Source organism: Chrysemys picta, chromosome 13, assembly GCF_011386835.1.
Source record: "Chrysemys picta bellii isolate R12L10 chromosome 13, ASM1138683v2, whole genome shotgun sequence".
Lineage (NCBI taxonomy): Eukaryota > Metazoa > Chordata > Testudines > Emydidae > Chrysemys > Chrysemys picta.
The window spans coordinates 19,868,863-19,885,885 of NC_088803.1; the positions used below are offsets into that span (position 1 = coordinate 19,868,863).

At 41.7% G+C, this 17,023-nt stretch overlaps 1 protein-coding gene across 1 annotated transcript in view; it reads left to right on the forward strand.

Moving 5' to 3' along the window:
• Positions 1 to 17,023, forward strand: part of LOC101935895 (cytosolic phospholipase A2 gamma-like) — a 42,498-nt gene that overhangs the window by 9,773 nt on the left and 15,702 nt on the right. The window contains exons 5-11 of the mRNA XM_042845440.2: positions 919 to 1,117; positions 3,862 to 3,979; positions 4,711 to 4,848; positions 8,685 to 8,738; positions 10,354 to 10,413; positions 13,885 to 14,007; positions 14,403 to 14,528. Of these exons, the coding sequence (XP_042701374.1) occupies positions 919 to 1,117; positions 3,862 to 3,979; positions 4,711 to 4,848; positions 8,685 to 8,738; positions 10,354 to 10,413; positions 13,885 to 14,007; positions 14,403 to 14,528 (818 nt within the window). The remainder of the gene's footprint in view (positions 1 to 918; positions 1,118 to 3,861; positions 3,980 to 4,710; positions 4,849 to 8,684; positions 8,739 to 10,353; positions 10,414 to 13,884; positions 14,008 to 14,402; positions 14,529 to 17,023) is intronic.

Sequence of the window (17,023 nt, forward strand, 5' to 3'; positions counted from 1 at the left end):
CAAGAGCTGGAGAAGTGAGGCTCAGTGAAGACTAGAGAAGCGATGTTTACAGCAACCAAGGTGACAGAGGATAGGCTTCCAGCAGTGGGAACAGTGAGAAAAGGGCAATCTATGGGAGCTGTTAAGGGTTTGGGGTTCATTGGAGTTTACCAAGAGATGGAGAGTACACAGAGGGAAGGACAGAGAAGAGTCAAATGGGACCCCAGTATTGGGGCTTGGGAGGAAGGAAGAAGAGTGGAGTTGTCCATGGAGGACGAGATGGGAAAGAAAAATCTTCTGACACTTCTAGCTGATCAACCAGGGCCAGAATCAGTTTCTGTGCCTGCCGGGTAGCACCTTGTTCTGAGAGTCACCCCATCGGGGTGAGTGAGAGGGGCAGAAAATGAGACAGGTGAGTGAAGGTGGCCTAGTGAAATGGGCAGAGTGTGTGTGTGTGTGTGACCATTGTCCTCTACTGGGTGAGATCTTAATTGCTTCTCCCCATGTCATACACCCTGTACTGCCATGTAGTTTCCCCATTGGCTCAAGAAGGGCCCTGGGGTCTCGTCATACTTACAATGGCCGGATTAGTGTGCTCACCACTGCTCTCTGTTGGGTGGAATCAGAATTACTTAGCATGCATCATAGGTCCTAGAGAAGCAGATAATGGAGTTTCTCCATAGCTCAGAGCGGCAGGGGCTTTGGCTTTCAGCAGACGATCTTCGCTCTATCCCTGTTATTGCCATAAATTTCCCAGTGGACATGGTGACAGAGAGCCATGGATGAAGTCCTTGTTAAGTCACAGATTTGTTACAATGCCAGGATGATAATTAGAATCCCATGCATGAAAAATAAAGGGTATGAAGATTAAAAGGGGGAGGGGGAACTCCCCATCCTAGTTCCTCAGTCTCAGACATATCTGTTCTGGTTCATTGAAAGGTGCATGTCTTTCCTCTACCAAGAGAATGACTGGACAGAGAAAGTGCAGGTCTTGGAAGAACGCCTGTGTAATACACTTTCCAAACCTCCATGTGATATTCAAGAGGAATTTACTATTGCGACACAGGCGGCTGAAGATGAACTCTTCTCTCTGACTGATGTCTGGGCCTCTTTCTTTGTCTATCCTACATTGAAGCTGGTGGGTCGCTGTGTAAATCCAGAGTGGTTCCACTGAAAAATCACTGGATTTACTTAATATATTCCTTTGGTTTTGTTTCTCTCTCACGCGCTTTCTCGCTCTCTCCGAGTACTTGGGATTCAGGAGCAAAAGCGTGGAAGCATATTAACTCCTGCTAATATTTTAAAGAATGAGAAGTACTTGTGGCACCTTAGAGACTAACAAATTTATTTGGGCATAAGCTTTTGTGGGCTAAAACCCACTTCATCGGATGCATGCAGTGGAAAATACAGTAGGAAGATATATATACACAGAGAACATGAAAAAATGGGTGTTGCCATACCAACTATAATGAGACTAATCAATTAAGGTGTGATATTATCAGCAGGATAAAAAAACTTTTGTAGTGATAATCAGGATGGCCCATTTCCAACTGTTGACAAGAAGGTGTGAGTAACAGTAGGGGAAAAATTAGCATAGGGAAATAGTTTTTACTTTGTGTAATGACCCATCCTCTCCCAGCCTTTATTCAAGCCTAATTTAATGGTGTCCAGTTTGCAAATTAATTCCAATTCTGCAGTTATTCAGATTATCAGAGTCAGAAGAATACCCAGAAGTCACCTACTCCAGGACAGACCCAGCAAAGAAAGTAACAGAACGCCACTGGCTGTCACCTTCAGCCCCCAACTAAAACCTCTCCAGCACATCATCAAGGATCTGCAACCTAATCTGAAGGATGATCCCTCACACTCACAGATCTTGGGAGACAGGCCAGTCCTCATTTAGAGACAGCCCCCGAACCTGAAGCAAATACTCACCAGCAATGACACACCACACAACAAAAACACTAACCCAGGAACCTATCCTTGCAACAAGGCCCGATGCCAACTCTGTCCACATATTCAAGGGATACCATCATAGGACCTAATCACATCAGCCACAACATCCGGGGCTTGTTCACCTGCACATGTACCAATGTGATATATGCCATCATGTGCCAGCAATGCCCCTCTGCCATGTACACTGGCCAAACTGGATAGTCTCTACGCAAAAGAATAAATGGACACAAACCAGGCGTCAAGAATTATAACATTCAAAAATCAGTCGGAGAACACTTCAACCTCCCTGGTCACTCAATTACAGTCCTAAAAGTTGCAATTCTCCAACAAAAAAAACTTCAAAAAAAGACTCCAATGAGAAACTGCAGAATTATAACGTTTGTTCATGTTCTTTGTGTATATATATTTTCCTACTGTATTTTCCACTGAATGCATCTGATGAATTGGGTTTTAGCCCACAAAAGCTTATGCCCAAATAAATGTATTAGCCTCTAAAGTGCCACAAGTACTCCTCATTCTTTTTGCTGATACAGACTAACACAGCTACACCTCTGAAATATTTTAAAGCTATCTAAGCCCTATGGCAACTTTTTAAATCTCAGCCTCTTACCATGAGCTTTCAAAGATCACTGCAGTATCTGAACATTTCCAAAGTGAGGACTTCCAGGCTGTTTAAGGGATTTGGATACCCCTTTTCTCTTAAAACAAATCCCTTAGGTTGTTTTGAAAATCTCAACCTAGCATCTGATCCCAAAATCCTCCACTCTCCAGAATATGAATTGATAACAGGGAACTCAAAGGTATGAAAGTCTCAATCACGGTCTTGAATTTTTAATAATGGGCTCTTCAATCTAGCAGAGAAAAGGTCTAACGTGATTCAATGGCTGGAAGTTGAAGTTAGAGAAATTCAGACTGGAAAGAAGGTGTATTCTTGTGTATTTTTGACAGTGGGAGTAATTAACTATTGATACAACTCATCAAGGGTTGCGGTAGATTCTTCATTGTTGATAATTTTTAAATAAGTATTGGATGATTCTCTAAAATATTATTCAATCCAAAACTATTTTTGGTAGGTTTCAGGTCATTTTTAAGGTTTTTTTGTTTGTTAGTTTTTGTTTTTTGTTTTTTTACTTTTTTTTTTAATTTAGCTAAATTTTTCAAACGAAATACCATTGCAAAACAAAAAAAGTTGAAATGTTTCATTTCAAAGTAGCTGAAATAAACAATTTAAACTTTTTCACAATTTTTTTCTCAGATGAAAGAATTCACCAAATTTGACCTGAATTCACAAATAATTTCAGTGCTCTACAAAATTAATTTTTCATTGAATTTACTAGTCACTAATTTTTATTTTATTTTATTTTTTGCCTGGCTTTGCTGCTCCCTAATTGCTATTAATTTTGATGGAACTGAGGTTCTGTCTCCACTGGAGCTGGAAGTGTAATTCCCAGCTCAAGGAGACACACCCACGTGAGTTCTGATGGAGACCCTAGGTATCAACCCAGTGGGGTTAGCCCCTCCCTCTGCTCCTGCTGCTGCAGCTACACTGATATTCTTACCGTGCTAATGTGCCTATGTCTCCTCAGCTGGTAATCTGACCTTCCTTCTCCAGGATAGATATCTTGCTTAGGTGCTTTTGAAAAGCCCTTTATGTGCCGATCTGCCTCTTTAGGTGCCTAAATATTGTTGGAAATCTGTGCCTAATTCCTTTGGGCCCATTTGAAAGTCTCCACCGTGGACTGTAAATACTCTGTTGTTTGTCCATACAGTGCACACTAGAATGAGGGAACAATGACAAAGGTGATGATGGTCTCAACAAAAAGGGTCTTTGTAATTTCTAGTCTGAACTAATTAGTCCGGGACGAATTGCTGGGAATATCACCAAAACGTGTGTCTTTCTGTGCCAATCAATTCTTACCTTTCCAGTATGATGAGACCAAATTATCTGAACATGACGATTCCTCCAAAAATGGGAAAAATCCTTACCCCATCTATGCGGCAATAGAAGCAAACCAATTGGGTAAAGCAGGTGAAAACAGCCCAGGTAAAAAAAAAATGTGTTTTTTATTTTTATTTTTTTACATAAACCTGTCAACTCTCTCTCTCTCTCTCTCTCTCTCTCTCTCTCTCTCTCTCTTATTTTCAATTGATTTTTTTTATCAATGACTTTACCAAAATGGTTATTGATGTTCTTCATTTTCCAAAAAAAACCCAGGTTTGTCAATAAATGAAAAAATCCCAAAATTGTTTCAGTAGTCACTTTGAAAACGTTTTCAATACAAATGTCTATCAAATAAGTTGTGATAGATTGCTCAATGAATTTTAAAAAAAGCTCAGTTTTGAAAATGAAAAGAACTTGGAAAAATTCAGAAAATGTTATGAAATTGTTTGCCTTTTCGATTAGCTCTACAGTTAAATTTATTACTTTTAGATTTGACTAATTTTTTCTTTATACCTTTGGTCCGAGTTAGGGATGGGTGGTTGGAGGGTGGGTGGAGAGGGGCTATGTTTACCACAAAAGGAATTCTGGGATATCCAAGGACAGCACCTGCTGATTTAGGAGGGAAACACCAGATAGAGGAGGTCACTATAGAAAATGGCATGAAAATGACCGTGGGTGAAGGAACAGATTGAAAAATTAGGTGGGATTCACTGGTGGAGCAAACAAATTGAGGGGGTGGGGACTGAGAAATTATTGCTATCAGCCAAGAAAGAGACAACAAGAAACTGGCACTTGAAAGGCCCCTTTTTACAAACCTTATCTATATTTCACAGGGACATGGTTTGAATTCACCCCCCATGAATCTGGCTTTCCCGGCCTGGGGGCATTTGTGTGCACCGAAGACTTGGGAAAGAACATCAAGGATGGGAATTCGCAAAAGAGGGATGAGAAAAATATCTGCTACCTGCAAGGTAAGCTTTGAAGCCCCTTATTCTTAGCCGATCAATAGATATGTATATAACCCAGGTGGAGTTGGCAGCAGCAAGGGCTGGGGTCAATATCCAGGGGTCCCTCTTAACAATATAACACAGAAACCAGCTCAAGCCCCACCCAGCAATCTGGGAAAATTACAAACCACCCCTGGGTGCTTCTAGGAGGCAAAACTTCCCCTCCCGCTGGCACTGAGCCTGTATATAGCAGAGAAAACTTTTAGTAAAAGGGGAAAGGAGCTCGGCATTAATTTGGGAAAACACCACCACCATGATTTGAACACATCTGACCATGAGCAAAACTCCCACTCCAGAGTAAGTTGGGCAGTGTCCTGAGCCTCCATTTCTCACCTTGCCATACGAAAGTCCAACAAACAGCTGTCCCATTAACACACCACTGCCCTCTCCCTCCATCGCACCCTGCTCACAGCTGCTGTCCTTGGTCCCTGGAGACCCAGAGTTCAGAGGTGTGTTCACATGAGCTCACCTCCCAGCTGGGGAGAGAGCAGGCTGGGAAATGTAGAGCAATGACTCGACTGCTGCTGTCACTACTACTGGCTCACAGTTGCTACCCTTCACTCTGTGCCGCTGCTGTCGTTCATCATGCCACAGTTCACTGCACTGCACTATCCTCTGCTCTGTTGCCGATGGCCCTGTGTCCTCACCTTCTGCTGCCCTCTGCCTCCCCACTGTGACCTCTGCGAGTCGGTCTCTGGGGTTCCACCCAGCTCTCAGTGATTTCAGCAACAAGTGGGGGAACCTCCCTGCTAGTGCAGACTGGGCAGTCTCTTCCCCCAAACACTGTCCCACAGCAGCTCTAAGGCTGAGTACTTAGACCTTATCAGTGATTTAGCTCTAGTGATCACTTACCAAAACAAAACATTCTCAACTGAGGCTAGGTCTACACTACCCGCCTGAAACGGCGGGTAGAAATCGATCTCTCGGGGATCGAATTATCGCATCTCGTCAGGACGCGACAATCGATCCCCGAATCGACGCGCTTACTCCACCAGCAGAGGAAGGAGTAAGCGCCATCGACGGGGAGCCACGGAGGTCGATTTTGCCGCCGTCCTCACAGCGGGGTAAGTCGGCTCCGATACGTTGAATTCAGCTACGCTATTCGTGTAGCTGAATTTGCATATCTTAAATCGACCCCCCACGTAGTGAAGACCTGCCCTATGTCTAATCAGTTCTACATTTAAACAGGGGAGAGGGGCAGGTCAAATGTTGCCTATGACTCTTAGACAGAGCCCACCCCACTAGGCAGAAACACCTGTCCCCCTCCCCCACTCTCTTCCCACAGGGATCTGGCATTGGAACCCCCTGCTTAGCGAGTGCAGTTCAGTTCATTTGGACTTGACCCCCTCAATAAGGGCAGGCTAAGCACAGTTCTGCTGCCCTTTACTCATACAATCAACATGACCCTTGCATTCAATACTGAAGTGATTTGGAATCCAATACCAGACAAAATTGGTCACTTGGGCAGGATATCTTGGCAGATTAGGTGTGTTCATGTAAATATAGTCTGGTCTTGGAGCCTTTTCCCCCCAGCTTATCACTAGCTGTCAGAGGAGAGCTCATTCAGACCTTGCTGATAGATAGATAGATAGATAGATAGATAGATAGATAGATAGATAGATAGATAGATAGATAGATAGATAGATAGATATTGCAGGTCCACCCTGTTATTCTAATGCAGCATATTATAGACCTGCTTGGAATGTTTCCAGCAACTCAACCCTGTAGGTCTCATCCCAGTCTCAGAGCTCTCTTCCCAGCTGCTTGTATCTACCCAGCTTTTCTTCCCCCCACAAATCTTCCTTCTATACCCTCACCCTTATTTCCACCTCACTCATGACACTCGCTCACATATAACCCCTTTTGCTCACCCTTAGCCACCATCTCATCCTTTCTTCAACCCAATTAGCTCCTCCTGAAACATGGTTAGCTTTTGTATAGATAACGCATCTTATCCACAGATCTAAACACGCTTTTCAATAGTTTAGTGAGCATCAACATACCCATTTTACAGAGAAGGAGACTGAGTCATCGAGGGAGGAAATGGCTTTTCTAAGGTCATAAAGGTTGGGAAAGGGAGGTAAAGGAATAGAAGTCAGGTCTCCTATGTATAAGCTACTGCCCTGTCACTAGAGCTGGGATTTTCTAAGATGCCTAGGAAAATTAAGAAGCCCAACTTGCATTGAATTCCAGAGGGATTTGGACACCTAACTCCCACAGTCTCCTTTGAAAATCCGAGTAAGGAACATTCACATTCCTATTAGTTAATATCCAGTGTTTGCATGTCTTGGGCTTTTATATTTATTTATTTATTTGGATTGGGAATTTCCAAAGTGTTTAAAAGGGTTTGGCAATTGTGTTGGGGGGGAGGGTGGATTTTCAAAGGGAAAAAGAATAGTTATGTACCCAACTCCCAGGCAAATTCCATGGGCTTTGAATTTGTGATTTGCTGAAAGGACGTAAGTGCTTTAGGAGCATAAGGATCATTTGAAGTGATGTGTGATGTGTGCTCCTAAGTCACTTAGATACTTTTTAAAATCCCATCCCTTATTCCCTTTGAAAATTCCAGCTTCATTCATTCATTCATTGAATCATTCATTTGTACTATACCAATCAAACACAGCCCATCCTAGGCTCTGGGGACCTTTGACAGTACTTCAAAATGCATCTCCTAATGTAAGACAAATCTAGCAATTAATTATCCTTAGAAAACAAACAAACAAACATTCTAACTCTAAGGGTAGTTAAGCTCTGGAACAGGTTTCCAAGGGAGTTTGTGGAGCACCTGTCACTGGAGGTTTTAAAGAAGTTAGACAAACATCTGTTAGGGAAAGTCCAGGTTTACTTGGTCATGCCTCAGTGAGAGAGGATGGACTAGATGACAGCTCAAGGTTCCTTCCAGCCCTACATTTCTATGATCCTGAAATAACAGTAAGCCTAGCAGGATTTAACACACCCACTGTCAAGACCACCACTGCTTCCTGAGGCTGCCCTGGTCTCACCTACCTCTCAACTCACTACTGGGCAGGAATGTTCCAAAAGTTTCAAATGCTCTGGGCAGGGAATGTCTTTCTGTCTTGTGTCTATACAGTGCCTAGCACAATAGGGTCCTGCTTCATGGCTGGGTCACCTAGGCATTGTGATACTACAAATACCAATACTCATAATTAGGATTGGTCAAATTTTGGTATTACCATTCCGCAGGAAATTTTAACATTAGTTTGTATTCCGAATCAGGACTAAAACACATAGTTTCAACCTTTCCCACAAAATGATTTCCATTTCAGGTCAATCGAAATGTAAAAAAATCAAAAGGTTTCCTCCCTATTTCTACTCTTTAAATGTTGTCTGTTATAGTTTCATTTACATTGTATTATACAATCCAATCAATTTGGAAATGAAAGGTTATTTCAAAATGAAAAATTGAAATGTTCTGTTCTGATAAGGTCAACCTACTTCATTTCATATTTATTTTTAAAATGAAATGTTGTTAAAAATCAACAAATTCCCATGGAAAGTTCAAATTTTGACAAAAGAGTATTTGCTGATGCAAAGAATATTACATTTGAAATCTTTGACCACCTCTACTCACAATAAACTTTTTTCAGTTATGGATCAATGTGTGAACAAAGTTGCAAAAACACATAAGCTATGAGAGACTGGCCTGCGAGTCCCCCCCTTGACTTTTCTGTTAATGGGGATCCTATCCAGGCAACTCCTTACGTTATATTAAAGGGAAAGTCCTTGATGCTTTCTTAGCTGCACTATGGTAAATAAGGTCTTTTTCTTCTTGTTTTCAGGCTTATGGGGAAGCGCCCTTGGAAGCATGGCTGCAAACAAGAAATATTTAATAGGTACTGACATTTCTGTGTGTTGAAGGTACGGTCGGGTCATCGGTGGAATCGGAACACGTCCCCAGTGGAGGCACCGCCGCACCATTCTGTAGCAATGATTCCAATGCCCAACTCTTTATCACAGTGATACTGTCATGCGTCAAACAGTCACCGAATTAGCAGTAGCCGAAAGTAGCCCATGGGTGTCTGCCAGTTGTGGATGGGCTGGATTTTCAAGAATGCCAAAGGGAAACTGAGCACCCACCTCTCATTTTTGCCTTTCATAATCTCCAGAATTCCAGATATCTTCCAGATTATTATATCTAGGGCTGAGATTTTCTTAACTGATGAGGAGATTTGGATCCTAATTTCCATTAATGTTGATAAGAGATGGGCATAATCTAATCTCATGCTTCAGAGCTTCAGCCAGTCACTGGCAGCAATCAGGAAGGATTTTCTTCCTTTATGCACAATTGTAATCGGTTTTATTTATTTATTTTCCCACCGCTAAAGATGGGATACAGCTGGGGTAGGTCAATGCTCTGATGTGGTACTGAGAATCCTCTTTTTAGATGCCTGGTTGGTGAGTCATGTCCAGAGTCCAATTGATCAGCAGATTTGGGGTCAGGAAAGAATTTCCCCCCAGGTTACACTGGCAGGAACCATGGGGTTTTCTTAACATTTCTCCACAACATGGGGTGCGGGTCGCCTGCTGAGATTATATGAGCATGTCTCACCTAATCATTTCCTGCCATTGCCAGAACCTCTGCCTCAGGTGCCCCTCAGTCTTTCCTGTTCTCTACCTGTGGCACACAACAGCTCAGTCTCCTGAGCAGTGCCTTACTTTAACTGAAATTTCTATGTGAAATTTCATGGCCTCTTGATCTCAAACTATATGAATCCATTAAATTATGAAATTTAACTCCTTTAGGCATCTTTGAAACTCTCAGTTTAGATAAAATCCTGATTTCAAACTTCAATCTGATTTTGCAAAGATTTAGCTTTGGGGCAAATACTGCCAGTGAAATCAGTGGAGTTACTTCTGAATAGAGCCACATCAAACTTTTTGACTAAACAGTTTTCCACCAGAAAATCATAATCAAAACGTTTTGTGGGAATGTGTCAATTCCGATATAATTTTTGATGGAAAATATTCAAAATGCTTCAAAAACCAAAATAGAATATTTTGTTCTGACTTAATCATTTTATTCAACTTCATCTTTTCATTTGGTTTCAACTTGTATTTATTTTTTAGCTAGGTAGCTAAAAATTTCACATATTACCTTATATTTTATATTATATATTTATATAATTTTCTATTACCTTATAATGCTTCACTGTTGTTGAAAGAAAACATTTTAGTAAGGTCATTTTGATAATTCTGAATTGAAATATTTCACAATTTCAGTTCTCCAAGATATTTTGATATTTTGACTTTTCTGAACCAATTTGAGATGAAAACAAATCCCACAGGTTAGAAATTCTGTTTTCTTACCCACTCTCCTTCTGAGTTACACCAGTTCAAATTATATCAAAATCAGCTTTACATTTCATAACCCAAATGTGATTTCCTATGGTTAGCATCCTTAGCTGTGAGAAAAGACTTATAACATGTGTTCTGTTTTCCATTGCTGAGACTGTCTTAAGGAAAAATTCCGAAAACTAAGAGAACATCGGTATGCAGTAGGTGAAGCAGGTGGGTCATTGTATTTCTGGAATCATGGACTGTTTTTTTTTTAAAACTCACACTGAGTTTATCTTGAGATGACTCCAATGACATGAAGAAAGCTAGTTCTGATCTGCACCACTCTGAGAGGCTACATCTGCACTACAGCCCCCTCCCCTCCGCCCCCGACCCCGCCGCAGTGTGGACACAGCATACACTGACAGAAGGAGTTTTTCTGCCAGTATATGATGAATAGATCCCCCATCAACATTAGCTACGTTGACAGAAGCACTCTTCCATCTTCATAGCTGTATCTACACTGAAAGTTTTTTTGGGCGGGGGGGAGGAGTGGAGTTGGCATAGCGATGTGTGTGTTTTTTTCACTCCCGTGACCAACACAGGGATGCCTTATAAGCATAGATTGAGTCAGAGGGAAATCAAGCCATTTCCATTAATGACATATGTGATTTTCATGGGTATCATTCCCCCTTTGTAATGAATGTTAATACTCATAGTCTCTGTTTGACAAATGCTTGCCCAGAATGAAATCACCTTGAAAGCTCATATGTGACTTTCTCTACATGGGAAATTTTACACGTTATCCAGCTATAGGTATACCAGAATAACCCTCATGTGGACACTCTTGTTCTGGTGTAAGTGTGGTTTTCTCACATTAGCTTCAACCACTTCCAGTGAGATATACATTAAACCAAGAAAAGACAGAAATAACTATCTACAAGAAAGTCATAGACTACAAGGCCAGAAGGGACCATTGAAACCCAGTAGTCCGACCTCCAGTATAACAAAGGCAAAATAACTTCCCTAAAATAATTACTAGAGCAGTTATTTTTAGAAAAAAAATCATCCAATCTTGATTTAAAAATTGCCAGAGATGGAGAATCCACCGTGGCCCTTGGTAAGTTTTTCCCGTGGTTACTTACTCTCATTGTTAAAAAAATATATATGTATTCCTTATTTCCAATGTGAATTTGTCTAGCTTCTATGTCCAGCCATTGGATCTTGTTACACTGTTATAAATATCTATAAGTAACTACATGGGGAGCAAATCCCAGATGATTCCATAAGTTCTCTTATGGCCTGTATTATACAGGAGATCAGAATGATCCTTCTGGCCTGAGAAGCTATGAATAGTAATGAAAGAGACCTGCTCTCCTTCAGATACTACCTCACACACCTAGTCTCTTTCGTATCCTGGGGCCAATGTGGATATAACAATACTGCCAACAACAATGAAGTTTAATGAAAATTTATTTATTTATTTATTAAATCACACTAGGCACCTCTTTTCAAATTTAGGCATATCAATACCTTAAAAATCCTGGCCAAGTGACCAGTTCCCATTGGTGCCTTTGAAAGTCTTCACCTTAAGTCATTTGGCTGTGATTTTCAAAGAAGACCAAGAGAGTTAGGTGCCCAAATGCCACTGACCTCCATGGGTACCTAGCTCCCTTAGTATTTGTTCTAAATTTCAGCCTACTATCCAGATTTTTAAAGATATTTAGGCACCAAATGGGATTTTCAAAAGCATCTAGGTGATTATCTTCCATTGAAATCAATGCTTTTGAGGCAACTAGGTACTTCTGAAAATATCACTAGGTGCCTAAATACCTCTAAAAATCTGGCCCTAACTGACTACCCCAAGGCCAGACAGGGAATCAGTGGGGAGCCAGGAAAAGAGCCCAAATGTTTTTCTGATGTCCCTGTGATGGGAGGTTTGCAAGCAGAAGGCATTTCAAAGGTGTCCCTGTGAAGTCCAGCTGGTTAAATCTTCTGCAGAAGGAAAATTCTGACATTTCAAAATTTAATCAGAATAAAACCAAATTATTTCAAAATGTTTGGAAAAAATATTTTCAGGTCAATCAAAGCTTTCCCCTTTTGATAAAGTGGACACAATTTGTTCTGATTTAGACTTTTTAAAAATGTGACCTTATATCCTATATCAAATAAATATTGGGGGTTAAAATTGAAACACTCCATTCTGATAAGGTACATTTCAACCTATCAAAACACTTTGTTTCATTATCTTTTCACCAAAAAGAAATGTCATCAAAAGCAATGTGTTCCAAATTTCAATCAAAATAGATAGATTCCAGTTTGTCAAATTCAACATGTTCCCATGGAAATTTTAAATTTTGACTAAATGGCCATTTCTGATGCAGAATGTTCTGTTAGGAAATTTGTAACCAGGTCTACTGTGAAGTCATGAAGTACAGGCTTCCTTCCCAGCCCTCATGACCAGATCTAATCCCAAAATTCAATTTATTAACTTCTACCCTGCAAACCGCTTGCTGTATCCAATGGAAGACATTTCCTTAGATGCACCAAGTGTCCAGAACAGGTGTCCATTGATCCACAGGGGGCTTTGGGTGTCTCCTTAGCATGCCCCAGTCCCAAGCAGTTATACTCTAAAGTAGAGAGCACTGGAACATGAATGGGAATAACCATTCACTAGCGAGATTCAGCAACAGCAGGATTGGCAGTGACTTCTTATGGGCTCCATCCACCATTGCAACCCAACTCCACATGGAGTTTCTGAAACTGGGATCCTGAAACTCTTCTAGGAGTTGGCCAGAGTGGAGTTATGGGCGAGGAAGAGAAATTTAAACTTGATGCAAGGGAGAGCTAAGGGAGTTCAAACAGGGTGCTGAAGTAATCTGGTGGACAGGTGAGGATGCCTGAATTTTTGATGGGCTGGAGGGTGTGTGAGGTGGTAGTCAGAGAGATGGGAATTCAATAGTACTAATGGGCTGTTTGTTTGCTTCTTATAGAGATCTACAAGAACTGTTAGGTTCTATGCCTTTTCTTGGTAGGTGGACTTATCCCAGTAGGCAAAAATTGCCTCCTAAGAGTTTAGTCAGCATGAAACCCCAAACCAGCTAACACTAGAGCATGGGGGAATTTCCCCTTACCCTTCTCTGCTTGTACCTCTGGAGAATCCAATGACTGCAGGTTTGGCAGCGTGGCTGTAGTTACTTCTCCACCTCCACTGCCTGAGAGATGGAGCTGAACTTTCCTTGAGAGCTGTAGGTCCAGGACCAGGTGGGATGATGCTTAGTAGTGGTGGATGCATTTATCCCAGGGGCCCCAAATGACCTCCTCAGAGCTTAGTCAGCACCAAGCAGCTCAAACCACAAACCAGTTACCAATTTGGTTGAACAACCATTTTTCATTCAATAAATAAAAAAAAAAATTGTGAGAAGCCCACATCAGCCCCAGGTAGCTCACACCATAAGCTAGGTGTCATTGGGAGGTGAGTTCTAACCATTGTCCTCCTCCTTCCACTGACATGGGGCCTGACATTCTAGGACACCAGGTACAGACAGATTCCACAGCCAGATGTCTGACCCTACACTGGCTGTTGCATCCCTGCTCCCAAGAGACTTTGGCTACTGGGGAGATGAGTCTTTCTTCTCTTCACCCCCAGGGGCTCACAGAACAAACAGCTGCCTGCTGGCCACATTATGTTCTCTTTCCTCCCAGGTACTGATTACACTAGTGCACTTCATCAGGGTGTCCTCCTCCTCCTCCAGAAGCTTCACGCTCATGCCTCAGCTGGGGAAGACTGCGAGGGAATCTTCAGGCAGCTGAAGGAAGTCCTGAAAGGCAAGTGGACCAGCAGGACTAAATTTACCACCTGTCTCCATGTCTAATCATTTAGAATGAGATTTTCAAAAGGGGCCCAAAGTCTATTTCCTTTGGTGCCTTTGGTAATGCCAGCTGTCATGAATTGCTGTGAATGAATTGTGACATGCTCATTTCCATGACAACATCCATGTATTTGCCAGTATTTTCACAAATCCCCAGAGCTGTTCCAACACACACAGGCTGAGGTTTTCAAAAGAGCCTGAGGGAATTAGGACCCCAAATCCTATTGCTTTTCAATGGACCTGGGCACCAAAACTACCTTAGCCCCCATTGAATGTCCCTGCAACCCTAAACATATCTAATGAGCCTTCCATTGCTTGTCCCAAACTTCATTTCATCCATTATTTATGCAGAAGAGAATAGCAAGAATTCCTACCTGAAGTGCTGTGACGTGAGTGAGACCCGGGATTTGAAGAGCTGGGAAGAAAGAATGGTGGAGTTCGCTGAACTCATCTGTATTTTTGAAAAGGAACTTGGAGGCAAGTTTTATAGAAACTTTTTTCAGTTAGACGGGGCTTCTCAAAGCCATCCAGCTCATTGGCTTTCCAAATTATTGCTCCAGATGTGGGAGCAAAGAACCAGATGTGCTCTAAAAGGAAGAAAATTTGTCATTTAACTATTTCCCTCCATAATTCATTATTTCAAGTGTGACATCTCTTTCTTCTACTATTTTCCCCCTCACATTAAGAGGGAAAAACAAAAATTCATGATAACCAGTATCTGGTTAAAGGTTAGGAAACAAAGACTAGTAATAAATAGTCACTTTTCACAATGGAGACGGGTAAATAGTGAGGTCCCCCAAGGATCTGTGCTGGGACCAGGGCTGTTGAACATATTCATAAATGATCTGGAGACAGGGGGAAAAAGTGTAATGGCAAAACTTGCAGATGATACGAAATTACTCAAGATAGTTAAGTCCAAATGAGACTGGGAAGAGTTACAAAGAGACCTCACAAAACTGAATGACAGGGCAAGAAAATTACAGATGAAATTCAATGTTGATAAATGCAAAGTAATGCAAATTGGAAAACATTATTCCAACTCTATATGATGGGATCTAAATTAGCTGTTACCACTCAAGAAAGAGATCTTGGAATCATTATGGATAGTTCTCTGAAATCATCCACTCAATGTGCACCGGCACTCAAAAAAAAATAACAGTGTTGGGAATCATTAGGAAAAGGATAGATAATAAGACATAAAATATCATATTGACTCTGCATGCAGTTCTGGTTGCCCTGTCTCAGAAAAGGTATATTAGAATTGGAAAAGGTTCAGAAAAGGGCATCAGAAATGATTAGGGGTATGGAACAGCTTCCATATGAAGAGAGATTAAAAAGAGGTAGAATGTTCCACTTGAAAAAGAGATAAATGAGGGGAGATATGACAGAGCTCTATAAAATCATAACTTGTGGGGGACAAAATGAATAGGGAAGTGTTATTTACCACTTCACATAGCACAAGAACCAGGGGTCACCCAATGAAATTAATAAGCAATTGGGTTAAAAAAAGAATTAGAACAGTTCATAGAGGCTAGGTCCATCAATGGCTATTGGGCAAGATGGTCGGAAATAGAACCCAATGATCTGGGTGTCCCTAAAGCTCTGACTACTAGAAGCTGGGACTGCATGACAGGGGATAGATCAGTCAATAAATTGTCCTTTTCTGTTCATTCCCTCTGGCCATTCATATGTTCTTATGTAAGGCCCTCAAGTACTTTGCCACCAAAATCCTATTGAAAGTCTATGGGATGTGTCTCCTAACATTGACATTCAAAAAGTTCAACCTTTATAAAAATTAACACAACTTGTCACATCACACATCAAAATATATAAAGTAAATATACTCAAATCAAACTGGGAATTCCCACAGTATTCTTGCCAGCAAGTTAAAGAAGTATGGGCTGGATGAATGGACTATAAGGTGGATAGAGAAAGCTGGCTAGGTCGTTGGGCTCAACAGGTCGTTGGGCTCAATGGCTCCATGTCTGGTTGGCAGCCGGTATCAAGCAGAGTGCCCCAAGGATCAGTCCTGGGGCCAGTTTTGTTCAATGTCTTATTAATGATCTGGAGGATAGCATGGACTGCACCTCAGCAAGTTTGCAGATGACACTAAATTGGTAGGAGTGGTAGATACGCTGGAGGGTAGGGATAGGATACACAGGGACCTAGACAAATTAGAGGATTGGGCCAAAATAAATCTGATGAGGTTCAACAAGGACAAGTGCAGAGTCCCGCACTTAGAATGGAAGAATCCCATGCATTGCTACAGACTAGGGTCCAAGTGGCTAGGCAGTAGTTCTGCAGAAAAGGACCTAGGGGTTCAGTGGATGAGAAGCTGGATATGAGTCGACAATGTGCCCTTGTTGCCAAGAAGGCTAACGGCATTTTGGACTGTATAAATAGGGGCATTGCCAGCAGATCGAGGGACGTGATCGTTCTCCTCTATTTGACATTGGTGAGGCCTCATCTGGAGTACTGTATCCAGTTCTGGGCCCCACACTACAAGAAGGATGTGGAAAAATTGGAAAGAGTCCAGCGGAGGGCAACAAAAATGATTAGGGGGCTGGAGCACATGACTTATGAGGAGAGACTGCGGGAACTGGGATAGTTTAGTCTGCAGAAGAGAAGAATGAGGAGGGATTTAATAGCTACTTTCAACTACCTGAAAGGGGGTTCCAAAGAGGATGGATCTAGCCTGTTCTCAGTGGTAGCAGTTGACAGAACAAGGAATAATGGTCCCAAGTTGCAGTGGGGGAGGCTTAGGTTGGATATTAGGAAAAACTTTTTCAATAGGAGGGTTGTGAAGCACTGGAATGGGTTACATAGGGAGGTGGTGAAATTTCCTTCCTTAGAGGTTTTTTTGACAAAGCCTTGGCTGGGATGATTTAACTGGGGATTGGTCCTGCTTTGAGCAGAGGTTTGGACTAGATAACCTCCTGAAGTCCCTTCCAACCATGATGTTCTATGATTCT